Source organism: Hordeum vulgare, chromosome 5H (assembly GCF_904849725.1).
Source record: "Hordeum vulgare subsp. vulgare chromosome 5H, MorexV3_pseudomolecules_assembly, whole genome shotgun sequence".
In the NCBI taxonomy this organism is placed as follows: Eukaryota; Viridiplantae; Streptophyta; class Magnoliopsida; order Poales; family Poaceae; genus Hordeum; species Hordeum vulgare.
The window spans coordinates 477713114-477729389 of record NC_058522.1 but is presented as its reverse complement, the minus strand read 5'-3'; the positions used below and the strand labels follow the sequence as shown (position 1 = coordinate 477729389).

At 50.0% G+C, this 16276-nt stretch overlaps 2 protein-coding genes across 2 annotated transcripts; one reads left to right on the top strand and one right to left on the bottom strand.

The window, feature by feature from the left end:
• The first annotated feature begins 7908 nt into the window (after nucleotides 1–7908).
• On the top strand, nucleotides 7909–10784 carry LOC123399385 (IRK-interacting protein-like). The gene is made up of 2 exons (XM_045093799.1): nucleotides 7909–8496; nucleotides 8993–10784. Exons 1-2 carry the CDS (start codon nucleotides 8233–8235, stop codon nucleotides 10565–10567), a joined length of 1839 nt encoding a protein of 612 aa, XP_044949734.1. The 5' UTR covers nucleotides 7909–8232; the 3' UTR covers nucleotides 10568–10784.
• LOC123399386 lies at nucleotides 10742–14159 on the bottom strand. Its single transcript, XM_045093800.1, has 4 exons — nucleotides 13499–14159; nucleotides 11919–12202; nucleotides 11558–11785; nucleotides 10742–11439 (listed from the first exon to the last, which is right to left on the bottom strand). The coding sequence occupies exons 1-4, from the start codon at nucleotides 13905–13907 to the stop codon at nucleotides 10990–10992; spliced, it is 1371 nt and encodes a 456-aa protein (XP_044949735.1). The 5' UTR covers nucleotides 13908–14159; the 3' UTR covers nucleotides 10742–10989.
• Between the last annotated feature and the right edge of the window lie 2117 nt (nucleotides 14160–16276).

Below are 16276 nucleotides of genomic sequence, written 5' to 3'. Positions count from 1 at the left end.
TATGATGGCATGAATGCAACATGTGTGCAACGTCGGTCACGAGCACGTCAAAACATACAAACAGCAAGAGAAAATGAAACTACACGAGATTCTAAGCAAGTTTCATGTAGGACACGATCAAAACGGAGCTACGGTTCAAAAACTACGGGCAAAACAAGAAAACACTACAATCTGCCAAAATCAGCCACATAGCATATTCTATGCCCCACAACTACGGCTACACAACTCCGATCTGCTCAAGCAAGGCATGGCACGGAAGAGGGCAAGAAGCACTACTACAAACAACTAACAACAACTAGCATGGCAGCACGGTTCACTAGAGAAAGAAGTCACAAAACGGCATCTCACACACTATTTCAGACTTAGTGAAAATTACACCTCCTGGAAGTGCAGTTTTCAGTCTGAAGCAATATTGACAGCAGCAAAACCTATAGCTACAGGATTCCAAATGGCATGAAAATTTACAGCATGCTAGAGAAACACAAGGGGTACAACTAACTCCATTGGACCAACCTCAAAAGAGCTACAGATCACAAGATGCAAGCAAGACAAGACATCAACAAAATAATAACAGATTTCAGACTTAGAAATATGTCAGCTCCTCTAAAACAGCACTATTTCAAGCAACTTGAGAGCAAGAAAACAACACCTAAACATGCATTTCTATTGCAACCAAAAATACCAGAGGCTATTCTAAACACCCAAGATCAACTCCCTAGTTGACAACTAATTCAAGCGAGGCACGGAATAAATCCCATGGATTAAACAAAAGGGCTTCACGGTAAAATATCACGCGAACTAACTTCCTCAAAAGCTAAAACTAATTGCACAGAAAAATCCATGGGATTTTTCTACCCCGGAAACATATAAAATATGTGGGGTTTGCAACACAAAATAAAGCCACACGAAAATGCGGGAAATAAACCTAGACAATAAAAATAATCTAGCGGCAAATCCCTACACGCAAAAATACAATGACCGCTCTAAAATATGTAGAAATATGGTCCCTAAAACATGGACATTTATACCACGGCATACGAACAACCCGAACTTGCACGAAAAATAAATACGGGGCGAAACCTATTAGGACAGCATGCTAAACTAGGCAAACAACATGCTAAACAACCTCAAATAAATATGCAAGTTATGGAAATAGATTCTACACGAAATTCTACACCAAAACGATATAAAGATCACCTCGATCCGACTAACGGAAAAAAGTTACAGGCGTTTTAATATTCGGTTATTTTCTGGAATTTATATTATTCCGAGAAATTCCTAAAAGGGAAAAATCTACCGGACCTAAACCATGGGCGCTGGACAAGTAAATCTCGCTCGAGCGACAAATAAAGGGAATCTGGTCCGTGCGACTGCGGGAGCGGGGCGGTTCCCGTCGGGCTCCTCCCGAGCGGGAACCAGGGCGGCGGCAGCGGGGTTCCCGGGGCAGGGACCGGTGCCGAGCGGTGGTGAGGCCCCACAGGGCGGCGGCGAAGGCGGAGCCGCGAGCTGGGGCAAGATCTCGGCCGGCAAGATCCCGCGGCGGCGCAAGGGAGCCACGGCAAGAGCTCCTGAGAACTCCGGCAGAGGCTGCGAGCTAGTTCCGCGCGTTCCCGGCGAGCTGCTGCAGGGGCCGGCGCCGCCGACGACGGCCGGAGGGAGGAGGAAGCCGGCGGGGCAGCTGGAGGCATGGGGCGCCGACGGGGAAGGCGCGGGGGCGCGGGAGGCGCTGGCCGGCTCGTGCTCAGCGACGGGAGGCAGGGAGGAGCGGCGGCGTTCGGGCCCAGATGGGCTCGGGCGGGCCTCTCTCGGGCTCGCGGGCCCGGCGGCTGGCAGGGGACAGAGTGCTGCGGCTAGGGTTAGGGTTAGGGCGCGGATTCTGAGGTGGAGAGGGGTTGGTTGCCTAAAATTAAGGAGGGGGCCTATATACAGACAAACGGGGGGGGGGGGGGGAGGGGCTCGGTTAACACGAATCGCGCTCCGGATCCAACCGTGGGGTCGGATTCAGACGATTCCCAATGCGGGTATGGGTACGCGGCCGTGTAGAGGGGATATCCGGGGACGAGAGGGAGAACGGGCGGCGTGGCACGGATTTTTAAAACACCGACAACCGTCCGACGGTAGACCGAATACGGTACCGCTACGGTCGACCGTTCGGGTACCAGACGGTTTCCGATCGCGACGAAATTCGACACGCGGCCTAGCTATATTAAAATAAGACCGCACGTCAAATCTCAACCCGATCAGAGAAAGTTTTACGCGCATTTTAAAAACAGTGTTTCGACGGTGCCGCGGGCGCGTGCGAGTGCGGTCGAACTCGGAACGGACAACGACGAGAACCGGCAACTACTAACGGATGCAAGTTTTTTAAAACGGGCGGCAACGGGATGCCGATGCAATGCTTATGATGCGCATGATGCGATGATGATGCGACAAATAAAATAAGCCACACGACGAAAACGGAAAGAGAGGGGAATCTTCTGGAACGTCGGCATTGGGCTGTCACAATCCCCAAGCTTGAGCTCTTGCCACTCTTTATCTATTTGTCCATAAGAACTTCACCCAAAACTTGAAAACTTCACAACACGAAACTTAAACAGAAACTCGTGATATCATTAGTATAAGAAAGCAAATCACCACTTCCTTAGGTATTGTAGCAAACTTAAATTCTACTTATGTTGATGTTGGGTTACTGTATTTTCAATCTTCCATGGCTAATACCCCCCGATACTATCCATAGTTTCATCAAAATAAGCAACCAACTCAACAAAAACAGAATCTGTTAACAGCAGACAAGTGTGTAGCAATCTGTATACTTCGTACACTTCTCGTACTTCAGAAATTCTGAAAAATTACGACAGTCTGAAGAATTTGCGTAGCAATCAGCCGCAAAAATATCAACTCAAAAGCTCTCACAGAAAAAAAAATTAAAATTCTTTTCGTGAGCAGAAAGTTTCTGTCTTTTCCAGCATGATCAAACGATCATCCCCAAGACTAATCACAACGGTTCCACTTGGCACAAACGCAAAAGAAACACAAAAAACACAATCATAACAGAATTATGAAAGTGTGGAAAACACAAAACAGAAAGAAAATGGATAGATTCGTTGGGTTGCCTCCCAACAAGGGCTATTGTTTAACGCCCTTAGCTAGGCATTGATAAATCAATGATGCTCACACAAAAGACAAGAATTGAAGCACAACGAGAGCATCATAAAGCATGTGAAAATCACATCTAAGTCTAACATACTTCCTATGCATAGGCATTTTATAGGAAAACAGATTGTCAAGACAACCAATAGTTGCCATATGCAAGGAAGAAGAAGAGACAATAGCAATCTCCACATAACGAGAGGTAATTTGGTAACATGAAAGTCTCTACCACAATATTTTCCTCTCTCATAGAAATTACATGTGGGATCATAATCAAATTCAACAAAATAGCTACCACAAAGGATATTCTTTTCATGATCCACATGCATGCAAAGTTGACGCTCTTCAAAAATAGTGGGATTATCATCAACTAAAGTCATGACTTCTCCAAACCCACTTTCAATATTATTGCAAATATCATTGCAACAAGTAGTGGACATAGCAAAACTAGCATCCCCAAGCTTAGGGTTTTGCATATTTTTAGCATGATTGTCACTAATAGGATTTATAGTGAAACCATTGCAATCACGCTTTTCATTCAAGGAGCCCTCGCGAATCACTTCATGAATTTCTTCATCACGATTTTCAGATTCACGCATCTCAAGCAAAACTCCATAGAGAAAGTCAAGTGCACTCAACTCACTATCAATTGGATCAACATAACTGGATCTCCTAAAGAGATTAGCAAGTGGATGAGGATCCATATCAATAGATTTTCAGCAAGCGAAGATGCAAGCATATTGAAGGCACATATCACACAAGCGAACATAAAGCAAGCGAAAGAAAAGGGCGAACGAGAAAGGAAAACGAGAAAAAAAAGGCAAACGAAAAGGCAAATTGGTGAAGTGGGGGAGAGGAAAACGAGAGGCAACTGGCAAACAAAGTAAATGCAAGAGATGAGTTTGCGACACTTACTTGGATGAGTTATTGACTTGATCCTCTTCCCCGGCAACGGCGCCAGAAATCCTTCTGCTACGGCAACAAAAGACCTTCCTCGGCAACGGCGCGAGAAATCCTTCTGCTGCTGGCTACGCCTATAGGGATTTCCTTGGCAAATATGCAAAGGATTCCCCCGCGGCCTTGGAGCCTTGCGTTGGTGTTCCCTTGAAGAGGAAAGGGTGATGTAGCACTGCGGCGGTAAGTATTTCCCTCAGTTTGAGAACCAAGGTATCAATCCAGTAGGAGGATCGCGTCAAGTCACAAGTACCTGCACAAACACAAAGAGCTTGCACCCAACGCTATGAAGGGGTTGTCAATCCCTTATAGATTGTTTGCAAAGTGAGAACTAAAAGCAAAAAGTAAACAAAGCAAAGTAAAAGTAAAAGCTAAGATGATAATTGTGAATAGACCCGGGGGCCGTAGTGTTCACTAGTGGCTTCTCTCATGAAAGCAAGTAGACGGTGGGTGAACGAATTACTGTCGAGCAATTGATAGAACCACGCAAAGTCATGACGTTATCTATGGCAATGATCATATCTATAGGCATCACGTCCAAAACAAGTAGACCGATACTTTCTGCATCTACTACTATTACTCCACACGTCGACCGCTATCCAGCATGCATCTAGTGTATTGAGTTCATAAGAACAGAGTAACGCCTTAAGCAAGATGACATGATGTAGATGGACAGTCTCAAATCTATGATGAAAGCCCATCTTGTTACCCTTGATGGCAACAACACGATGCGTGCCTTGCTGCCCCTTCCGTCACTGGGAAAGGTCACCGCACGGTATGAACCCAAAACCAAGCACTTCTCTCATAGATCTAGTTGGTCAAACAAAACCCAAGACTCGGAGAGACTTACAAGGATATCAAATCATGCATATAAGAAATCAGCAAAGACTCAAATATAATTCATAGATAATCTGATCACAAATCCACAATTCATCGGATCTCGACAAACACATCGCCAGACAGGATTACATCGGATAGATCTCCATGAAGATCATGGAGAACTTTGTATTGAAGATCCAAGAGAGAGAAGAAGCCATCTAGCTACTAACTACGGACCCGTAGGTCTGAAGTAGACTACTCACGAGTCATTTGAGAGGCAATGATGTTGATGTAGAAGCCCTCCAGCTCCAAAGTGGTTTCGTGGACGCCCTGATTTTTTCTGGGATTTTAGGGAATATATAGGCCAAAGAGCTAGGGCAGGGGAGCGCTAGGGAGGCCACAAGCCTGGTGGCCGCGGCAACAGGGCTTGTGGGCTCCGTGTGGGCCTCCTGCCTTGGCCCTCAAGTCCCCCGATCTTCTTCTGTTCTGAAAAAATTTATTTCGGGGATTTTATTCCGTTTGGACTCCGTTCCAAAATCAGATTTGAAAAGAGTAAAAACACAGAAAAAACAGGAACTGACACTTGGTAGTGAATTAATAAGTTAGTCCCCAAAAAGATATAAAAGGTATATAAAACATCGAAAGTTGAAAAGATAACAACATGAAACCATCAAAAATTATAGATACGTTTGAGACGTATCAGCGTTCAGCGCATGCGCTGACCCAAATGCGAAAGCGGACGTTGATGTTCGTCGGACCAATCCAAACGGACAAAATCACCGTCTGTTTGGGTCGATTGGTTGAAGTTTCTCTTAGGGTGTGTTCAGTTGGAGGAACGAAGTGGAATGTAATGGGTCGGACCCAACCCCGAAGGCCGTTCTCGTGTTTAGTTGAAAAAATGGAATGGCACGAAGTGGTTCTAGGACCCGTCCGTGAAGAGGAACGAGCTGGCGTATTCCCTCTTTATGTCGTTCCGCGCGGCTCCTCCAAATCGAGTGGACCATGAGGAACCGTTCTCGAACGAAGCCTCTCGCTTCTTCTCTCGCATGAACTGGCTCCTCTCCCCCCCGCAGACCACTCCTGTCCCCTCGTCGGCCGCTCCTCTCCCCTCGCAGGTCGCTCCTCTCCCCTCGCCGACCACTCCTCTCCCCTCGCCGACCGCTCCTCTCCTCTGCGTCGCCAACCGCTGCTCCCCCTCTTCCGCGTCGCCGACCGCTCTTCGCCTTCCTCTGCGTCGCCGCTCTCTTCTCTCTCTTCTGCACCGACGGTGGGGGCGAGCAAAGGAGCGACGGATGCAGGTCACGCGGGCGGGAAGGGGAGCTCCGACGTCTAACACTCGGCCGGCTGCCGGGGATCTGTTCTATTCCATTCAACCATCCAAACATAGAGATGGAAACATTCCATTCCACCTCATTATTCATACCTAACATAGAGATCGAACCATTCCATTCCATTCCACTTCGTCTCCCAACTAAACACACCCTTAGGGAGGGAGGGAGAGAACGAAGATAGATAGATAGAGAGAGGGGGCGATGGAGAGGATCCGGTGGATAGGAGCGACAACGGTGTCCTAAGGGTAGCGGGGAAGCGCGGTTGGGGAGCTAGTCATGACAGGTGCTGAGCCGAGGCTCGAGCTCGAGCTCAGCCATGGTCGTGTCCGATGAGATTTATTTTCTAAGTTGATCGTGTGGTTACTAATTAGTTTAGGGTTGGATAGGCCACTGTCAACCTGGGCCATGTGGCCAGATTAGTCTAACTACTTATTAGTTTAGTTTAAGTCAATAACTAAATTTGTAGAAAGTTAAGAAGTGAGAAGATCTATTGAGACTCACATGTGGGCCTCACATGTCATAACTATCAGCATAACAGTCAATCTAACGGAGTTGACTATTAGGCCACGCTAACACTTATGTGTGGGCCCAACCAGTCAGAAACACGTTTAAAAGAGTGGGATTTGGTATTTTCAGGGAAGATAGTTTTTAGTTAGTGATTAGTGAAAAAGTGATAGTTTTTGAAACAAAATTGTAAAGTGATAGTTTATAGGCAAGGTTCGAAGAAATGTGATAGTTTTTTGTTAAATACTCATTTTTGAAAGGATGGTCTTGTACACACACTTTCAGCGACTCCTAGTTTGTATTTCTGTTTTATAAAGAAAAGAAAAGCAACATCCATTCAACATATATAAACCATGTCACCGATAATTCTCTGTCGAAATTCAACCCACAACTGAAAAAGACGATGAAATCATCTACGGGTAGAGTCATCATGTCTGAATTGTCGTTCCTCTACATGAAACTATAAATCAAATTTGAATCTGAAACTGATGGACTTAGTGATGTGTATTATTACCCAAAAGGGTCATTCTAAATAGTAAAACCATAAATTTTTGAAAAAAGTTCAAAAAAATCTGATTCTTTTAGACCAATATTGACAAAAGTTATAAATGCGTGCAGAAATTCAGCATTAAATAACATTTCTATAAAGCGTGACCAAAAAAGCGCTGAATTTCTGTACGCACTTATACTTTTGTCAGTGTCCGGCACAAAAAGTAACCTGTTATTTTATTTTATTTTTATTTTACTGTTCACTGAGCTTATATGAGCTTGGGAGAAGAAACTCTGCGTCCATTATCTCTGCCCTATAAACCGATTTGCGCTTTCAACAATTTCCAAACATGTCTTCCATCCAAATGGTTTGGTGCACTATTCCATACGCCTCAGAACTCCCAGCTTTTCTCAAGCCCGTGCCAATTCATCAACCAGAGCAGTATAAAACACCCGCAAAAAAATATATTCTAAAAAACCTGTGCAAAAGCGCAAAGCGCCCATAAATCTTGGTTTGGATTGGAAGGGACGAATCGGCTGCTCCAAGCAGCAAGCAAAGTAAACACTAAGCAGCAGCACAGGTACAGCACCCCTCACCCGTTTAATAATCCTTTGAACCGCCAATCAAAAGCGACAAACGCAAAGCCCAAAAGAGGCTGCCAGCCTCTTCAAAACGCGCAGTTCCCTCCCTCCCCTTCCACCCTCCGCCTCCACGTCCACCTCCACCACCTCGCTCGCGTCCGCACCAACCAGAACCAGTCCCTCTCTCGGATTCCACTGTTCCCTTGCCCTCGCCTCCATCCCTAATCCCTTCCTCCTCCTCGCCCCGCCCCACCCGTGCCATCCCTGCCCGCGAATCCCAAGAAAGCTCCTTCCTTCCAGCCCAGCATCTCACTGCATCAGCGCAGCGCTGGAGCGGCCAAGGAAGGAAGGACCCATCAGCCTTTGACCCGCCCGCCACTGTTCGCCCGTCTCACGGGGCGCCATGGCAACGGCCGCCGAGGCCTTCGACCACGCGGCGCCGTCCAGGCCCCCGCTACCGGCCACCCGGCAGGAGGTCCAGGCCGCCGCCGCCAAGGCCGCCGAGCTGCGCGCGCTCCACGCCGCCCTCCGCCAGCGCGCCGCGCCCAATGCCGGTGCCCGGGCCAGCACCAGCCGCAGCCCGGCCACCATCCGCCTCCCGCCGGCCGCGTCCCCCGCGCGCTCCCGGACGGCGGCCGCGGACGAGGACTACCCCGTGTTTACTCCGGTGAGCAGAGCACCGCAAGCTTGTCGTACATGCCACCGTCGCGGTCCGTGCGTTCTTGGCCTCTCTTCTCGGTTCAAGCGGCGTTGGTGGTACCGTTACTACCGTGGTAGAGGCGGCTCATTTAGTTCTTGAATTGCCCTATTGTGTTCTTGCCGTGCGACTTCATGTAGCCGCCGCTGCGTTTATTGCTCGATGCAGCGGCGGTGGCCGGGCACTGGCCACTGGGCAGTGGGCAGTAATACGCTTGCAACAGTGGCTGCAGTAATGTTAATTCAGAGTCTCTCATGGTTGCCATCGGTGCCCACGAGGCTATCATCACCGTCGATTCACCGGTGATGCTTGCCAACTTGGTAGGATCCACAATGTCTTGTGCTCACCAAATCTGTGAATCATCCTTTGCATCATTGCGTACGGATTTATACGGTTTCTAATTCGCCCCTATGAGAAGGAAGGGTTTGATTTCTGACTTGTGCTTGCTAAACTGAGCATGGTGCAGACTTACGACGAGGAGCCCATGGCGATGGCGGCTGGACTGAACGACATCTGCCATGACAACCGGAGCCGGTCCGAAAACTGGGGCGGCATCACCTTGGACCGCGGCGGCGACGAGGCGGCCTACTCGGACTACGACGACTGCATCAATGGCTTCTCCTCTTCCAACAGCGACTTCCACTACGCGGCCCCTTCATCCAGCGAGAATCACCTCCGGAGCAGAGGCGTCAACCGTATCCACCCGGCCTTTCTGCAGTCCGCGCCGCTGGCCGGCCGTTTCCCGGCGTCGACAGGGAGGAATGCAGAGTTCAAGGTGCCGTCGTCGTGCGGCGGCGCATTCCGGCCGGCGACGATCGGCAGGGACCACGGCGGGAGCGAGGCGGAAGCTCTGAGGTTCCTCAGCAGCAGCAGCCGAGTGCCATTTTCGTCCAGCCACCAGCCCCCGGCGTCGGCGCACTCCAGGGCGAAGCAGAGAGGCTCGCAGATCCTCTCCTGGCTCTTCGCCAAGGCCAAGAAGAAGCCGAAGCCGGAGACGCCGCCGCCGAGTTCCGCCGTCATAGAGCGCGGGAACATGTCGCAGCTCCTCAAGGAGTGGGGGCTGCTCTCGCTGGACTCGCTCAGGAAGGAGCTCGCGGAGGCCAACGCCCACCGGGACGCCGCGCAGGAAGACGCCGCCGAGATGAGGTCGTCGCTGGGCGAGCTGACCACCAAGATGATGAGCCTGGAAGCCTACTGCTCGGAGCTCAAGAAGGCCCTGAGGCAAGCGACGGATCACAACGGCGGCACGGACACGCAGTCCCACTCGCGGCGGTCGTCGTCGAGGTCGATCGGGGCGAGCCGAGAGCTGCCCGGCGACGGCATGCCGGTGAGCCACGAGGCCATGGTGGAAGGCTTCCTGCAGATCGCGTCCGAGGCCCGGCTCTCGGTGAAGCAGCTCTGCAAGGCGCTCATCCAGCAGGTGGAGGAGCCCGACAACGGGCTGTCAGACAAGCTGAACCTGCTGCTCCAGCCGCACCAGCTCGCCATCGCCGGCCGGCACTGCTCCAAGGCCGTGCTCTACCACCTGGAGGCGATCATGAACCAGACGCTGTACCAGGAATTCGAGAACCCCAGCTTCCAGCGGAACGGCGCGGCGAGGCACCTGGACCCCGGGCAGGACCGGCGGGAGAGCTTCGCGTCCTTCGTGGCGCTGCGCAACCTGAGCTGGAGCGAGGTGCTGCGGAAGGGCACCAGGTACTACAGCGAGGACCTCAGCCGGTTCTGCGACCAGAAGATGAGCTGCGTGGTGGCCGCGCTCAGCTGGTCGTGGCCGTGGCCGGAGCAGCTGCTGCAGTGCTTCTTCGTCGCCACCAAGTGCGTCTGGCTGCTCCACCTGCTAGCCTTCTCCTTCGCGCCGCCGCTGCCCATCCTGCGGGTCGACGATGGCCGGGCGTTCGACCAGGCGTACATGGAGGACATCCTACCGGACAGACGGCAGACTCAGGATCTGCTTCCGCTGAGGGTGAAGATCATGGTGATGCCGGGGTTCTATGTCCAAGATCGAGTGCTCAAGTGCAAGGTCCTCACAACTCACAGCTAGACCAGTAGCATACCTGTCTATCATGTTCATTTTATGTCTACTGTCTGTCATGTTCATTTTGTGAGCTTTTTTAACTGATGGCTAGCTAGTGTGGTGTGTGGGTAACTTAATGTCAGTATGTTGATTCATCCTATGTTTGTCAGTAAATTCAGAGTAGGCAATTGAGCACCCGAGTACAATGAAACGAGTAATATATATTCCTCCATCGTTTATGCCATGATGAACGAAAACTATGTATCACAACATGATGTTCAGGTGCTATGGAAGCACCTCCCCTGATTACTTCAGAAACCTACAATGGTTCTGAACACTACTTCTCTAGGACAAACTGAGCAAGGCTCCCTAGAGAACTAGAGAAGATGAAGGCATTACATGCGCACATCAGGAAAACTGAGATCATAGTACCCAGCTGAAAACCAAGATCACACCCAGTTGCTGACCGGAGAATCGTCGAGCCGAAACGACGGATCCAACACGAAGTCTTCCTCAGCATCTACTCTATGTTCAGGGCTGTCGATGATGCTTAAGGGCACCTGAGGAGGCAGCGACAGCGGGAAGGGCATTTTCGGAGAAAGAACGACGCTCTGCGCGACACCGACGGGCTTCTCCCACATGAGCAGGTGTAGCTGGATAGGCTGCAGCGCGAGGCGGTGCAGGGAGAGCTTCTGGCTGAGGGAGATGGTGTCGAAGCAACGGACCGCGCCTGAACTGGAGATCATCCATGGGAGGACCTTCTCGTTGGACACCCTTGATATGATCAGCAGTTTGGATGCCACTTTCGCCCGGTTGAACAGATCGCGGAGCCCCGACCGCGTCGATGGCGCCTCGCTGTCCTCGTCGTCGTCGACCACCGATGATATGTAGATGAAACCCTGGATGAGACATAAAATGCCGCGCTAGGTTAGATGGATGTTTCTGAATGTTGAAGTGCGTCATTGACTGAATGTCACTGAATTTTCATTCGACAAGGAGTGGAAACTGGAAATGAACCTCTTCGGTGCGGCTGACGGCGAATCCTAGCCTGGTGTCACCTTCCTGAAGCTGGATCTCCAGCGGCATTTCTCCCGCCGTGGAGCTGTACCAAAGCCGGGCCGCCTTCACCACGCCGATGTCCACCCCGTGGTAATCCTCGAAACCGTAGAGCGTCGCGTTCACGAGGTTCGACATGTCGGACAAGGACCCGGAGTTGACGGTCGCAGACGCCGTCTCCCCAGATATCTGAGCATTTGAGTTGAGGGTGTGAAGATGAAATCACTATCCGAGCAAACTGAACCTTGACTGGCTATTATCAGGTGCAAACCAACTGAAAGGTCTCAAAGTCTGTTTCAGCATAAGGAACTTCTGAAGTCACCTTGGTGAGAAGAGCTTCGCTCTGCAGGTTCATGAACTCGATGGGGATCCCCGAGTCCTGCGACGAGTAAAGCCATGTGTTGGCGCGAGCCAACGTGTCCTCGAAGGACTCGTACCGGCACGCGTTCAGGTCCAGCGCCTTGGGGAGGACGAGCATGGAGAGGAAGCAGCTCGAGTTGGGCGTGCGCAGCGAGTCGCGCATCTTCTTGTCCCATGGATACATGACGTACCCGTCCTGGAGCTGCGCCCGGCTCAGCGCCGATGCCACCCTTGTGCCTCTTGTGCCTTTTGCCAATGGAGAAGACACATGTTTTACATATCAAGGTCATCACAAATTCACAATAACGCATGCTTAATGTACCGTGTGCAAGATATATATCGTTTGCGAAAGGAAGCATCAATCAAGTATTCAGAAGCACTGCCAAAGGGTTTTCTGAAAGAAGAGAACTTGCATGATTTCGCCGTAAAATGAACAGCTAGAAATCGTGAGGATAAGTAGACATTAAACAGTCGCAATTACTCCCTTCGTTTCTAGATATAAGTCTTTTTTCGAGATTTCACTACAAACTATATACGGATGTATATAGACATACTCTAAAGTGTTGATTCAATCATTTTACTCCGTATGTAGTAGTTCGTAGTAAAATCTTTATAAAGACTTATATTTAGAAACGAAGTGAATAGTAAGCATCAACCTGTAGATAGTTTATTTATTTATTGTTTGCGAGAAACTGCTAGGCGGATGTTAAGTCATACTCCGACATGGTCAGACTCAGACCATACCAACTGCAAAGGACCCCGATTAACTTGCCAGGAAGCCACAAACGATGGCTGTTTACAAGGACCACCACGTCGTCAACAGTCGACCATGACATATTCCCCAGCGAAGACAAGAAAACGAGTGAAACGCACGAGGAATTGACCACCACCTACATAGACAGATGGCCAATTTCTTTATTGTCAGACCAATTTCCTTACATGTTTCAGCAACGTCTTCCCGTTCTCCCTAATTTATTATCTTCTCATTCCACTTTGCTTCCTTTGTTTTCTGTTTATGTTGCTATCATCAGTTCTAGTTAGTGACAGTTAATGCACATTAGTTTTCTAGCATTGTGCAAGAACGAATGTGAATATGAAATGCAGGATATTTGCCTTGCAACAATGCTGCTGAAAGATCAGCCAATCAGGATATTCCCAATCTAGTCTGAACCCCAGACTTGACAGCAAGCTTGTCTTTTCGCAACTGACGTGGAGTGGAACACATAGGCAACGCGTACGTGCTGAAAGCCAGCCCGTATCGAATCTATCTGGCTGATACTCCTCTATGTTTTTCTTACTGGCGCTCGTGCTGAGATATCCACGCACGCATACGACTCTGACATGGAGAATTGACAGCAAATTTATCCAGTTCATACATAATTCAGTACTGGTGGTAGATATCACTGTCAGATCACGCAATTTCAGTCCATGATTGATGATTCAGCAGGAAGAAGAACAGATGGGAATGAAAATTGAGGGATGGCTCTTGGGGGTGAGGAAGAGCCGGGTGTGTGATCGAGTTGATCTGGTTAGTGATTTTACCTTGGAGGACGAGGCACTCGCTCTCGAGGCGATCGCCGAAGCCGAGCACGTAGTTGGGGTCGTGGAGGGAGCGGAGCACGTACTGCTTCCGGGCGCTGGCGCCGCCGGGGTGCGGCAGGACGCAGGCCTGCAGGTGCTTGCCGCCGCGGACGCGGACCTCGACGGAGGTGTCGCCGCGCTTGAACGCCTTGTGGAGGGCCTTGTGCAGCCCGGCGCGGCCGCCCTTGAAGGGCGCGTCTAGGGACGCCGCGCCGGAGCCCAGCCCGACCCGGACCGACTCCACCACGTCGCCCTCCTGCACCACGGCGCCCCCGCCGCCCCACTCCTCCGCCTTGGAGCTCCCCGCCACGCACTCCAGCACCACCACCACCGCCGCCTCCCGCTTCCGCCTCCCCTCCTCCTGCTCCATGGCCCGCTTGTCCCCCCCGGAAGCGGTCACCACGCGCGCGCTGCCCGCTTTGTGCCGGCGCCGGCGGGCAAGCTAGTGGTGCGGGCGGCAGGGGGAGCAGTCACGTGCCGCCCGTGAGGCGCGCGGGGAAGGGAGTGGACCAGGAGATGGAGACGGGCAGGGAGCCTTGGCCTGGGACGACGCCGGAGAGCGGCCGGCGCGCTCGCTCCTCGTGCGCGTGCGCGTGCGCTTGCCAAGCCGGCAGTGTGTACGTGCGCGGCGAGAGAGGGTTCCCATTTAACGAGAGGGGGACACGACGGGTGACGGGGTGACCGGGTGAGGTCGCCGTCATGGCGGCACGCGGTGGGCGAAGCCGACCAATCGCGTCGCATCAGGTGCGCTCGCGCGGCCGCGACGCTGCGGAGCGGGCTCCCCGCCGGCAGCTGGCGTGCTACCGCGTGGACCGGAGTGGCTGGCCGCCTCGTTGGTTTAGCCGTCGACCGACGGGTTTGGATTTCGGAGTCGTGTCAACCTCCCCGTGCAGTGTCGTGCCGTGTCTGTTGAAACCATCTCGTGCTGTGCCGGCCGATCGGCGCAAACACACACGTCACAAAATGAACCTACTCGCAGAAAGTCTGAATAAGGATAGAGTTCCCGGAAATTAGTAGTTCAGCTCGGTTATGTATTGAAGAAAAAACTAGGGTCCCGATATTCATCACACGTGTGGCATATTAGACATTCGTTCACATACGATGCATGGCGTATGCAAAAGACAGTTCACATGATCATGTATGGGCGAATAGTAGAACCGCCCACACGTGTGGGCACACCTACTTCGTATCACATGCTAACATTTTAGTTACTCCGTGAATGACAACTCTAGTTATCCGGGCTGACAACTGCAGTTGTAAAAACATGATAATTCTTTCTGTTTTGGTTAACTATAGTTACCCCCGGATGAAATTTTAGTTACCCAGGGATAGTTGTCATGTGTGTTTACCTAGTTATCAATATGGTCCAACCATAGTGGTCATGTATGGTTAATCGTTGCTGCCATGTGTGTTTACCTGGTTGTCACGTACGTACAGCTACAGTTGTCATCTAGCAATGAATCATAATTGTCATGTGTGTTTACGTAGTTGTCACGTAAGCGCAACTCCAATTGTCATCTGACAACATACGCGCTCGTGTGAGCGAAGGACAGTTCGCCCACACATGCATGGACTAAATGGTGACTGTGTGGGCATAAATTGGTTCGCTCACACAGCGCAGCTGGCAACCGCATGTTGTGGATCGTGTGAACGAATTCTCCAACGTCCACACATACGATGATGCCTACGTTGTATTGAAATTTCAACAATTTTTTTTAAGATTTGTGCAAAATAGAATTAACATGAATAGATGTGTATGGACGAAATGCAAACAGCCATATATGTGGACATTATCATTTTCCAAAAACTAATATAAAATCAGACCTTAAACCATTTCTAGTCGATTCCTAACAGGCCATAAAGGAGTAAAAATTTCGGTTTACTTTCTTACGATGGACCGAGGCGATCCTAAAAATGTTAAGGGAGTAATTTTTTTTACTCCAACTTCCTATTGTTGGCATTAGATTTTGAAACGAGGAAAAATATTATTAACATGGATTCAAATTAAGAAGTCCTCTACATGAAAAAGTTTCATAGTATTGACATAAAAATATCTTTGAAGTTTGGGCCATCGTTGTCCGATCTCCTTTGAAAGGCCGAAACTATGCTCAAAGTACTGATATTTCATATTCAGAGTACTATTCGATCGATTAATCCCCCAAGACAATCTTCTATGAGAAAATGTTCGACATGGGTTGTCTTCGTCTCATTGAAACGATCGGTTTTGATATAAAAATCATCTCAATCCGAGATCGTATGCAAAAGGTAGAGCCATCGGAGTGTGGCCCTACCACGAGCCAAAAAGTGACGCGAGTCTGGTAGGTAGCGTCCTGACTGTTTGTTTTGCATGAGCGTTTCGGTCCACAAGACATCTTTGAATCGAAAAATGTTCAACATGAAAATTGTTCATCTCGTCAAAATTGTTAAGTTTTATATTGGGCTCATCTTCATCCGAGGTCTTTTTCAGCCTATGAGACCCAAAAACCAAACTGTTGTCTTAGACTTACCTAAATTCGAGTTCGGTTAATTTTGGAAATATTTGGACGGGATTTGGAGTCCTTTTCTTATACGGGAAGTCCAGCCGCCTCATAAATAGATGAGAGGTGACAATCGATTGAACAACACCAATCGAACAAATCAATCTATACTACTTTTTCATGTTCATCTACTTTTTTATCCCCCTTGTATCTTCTTCTCATTCTTCATCGTTCTTCAATATTGGAGGGCAGCGAATCCACG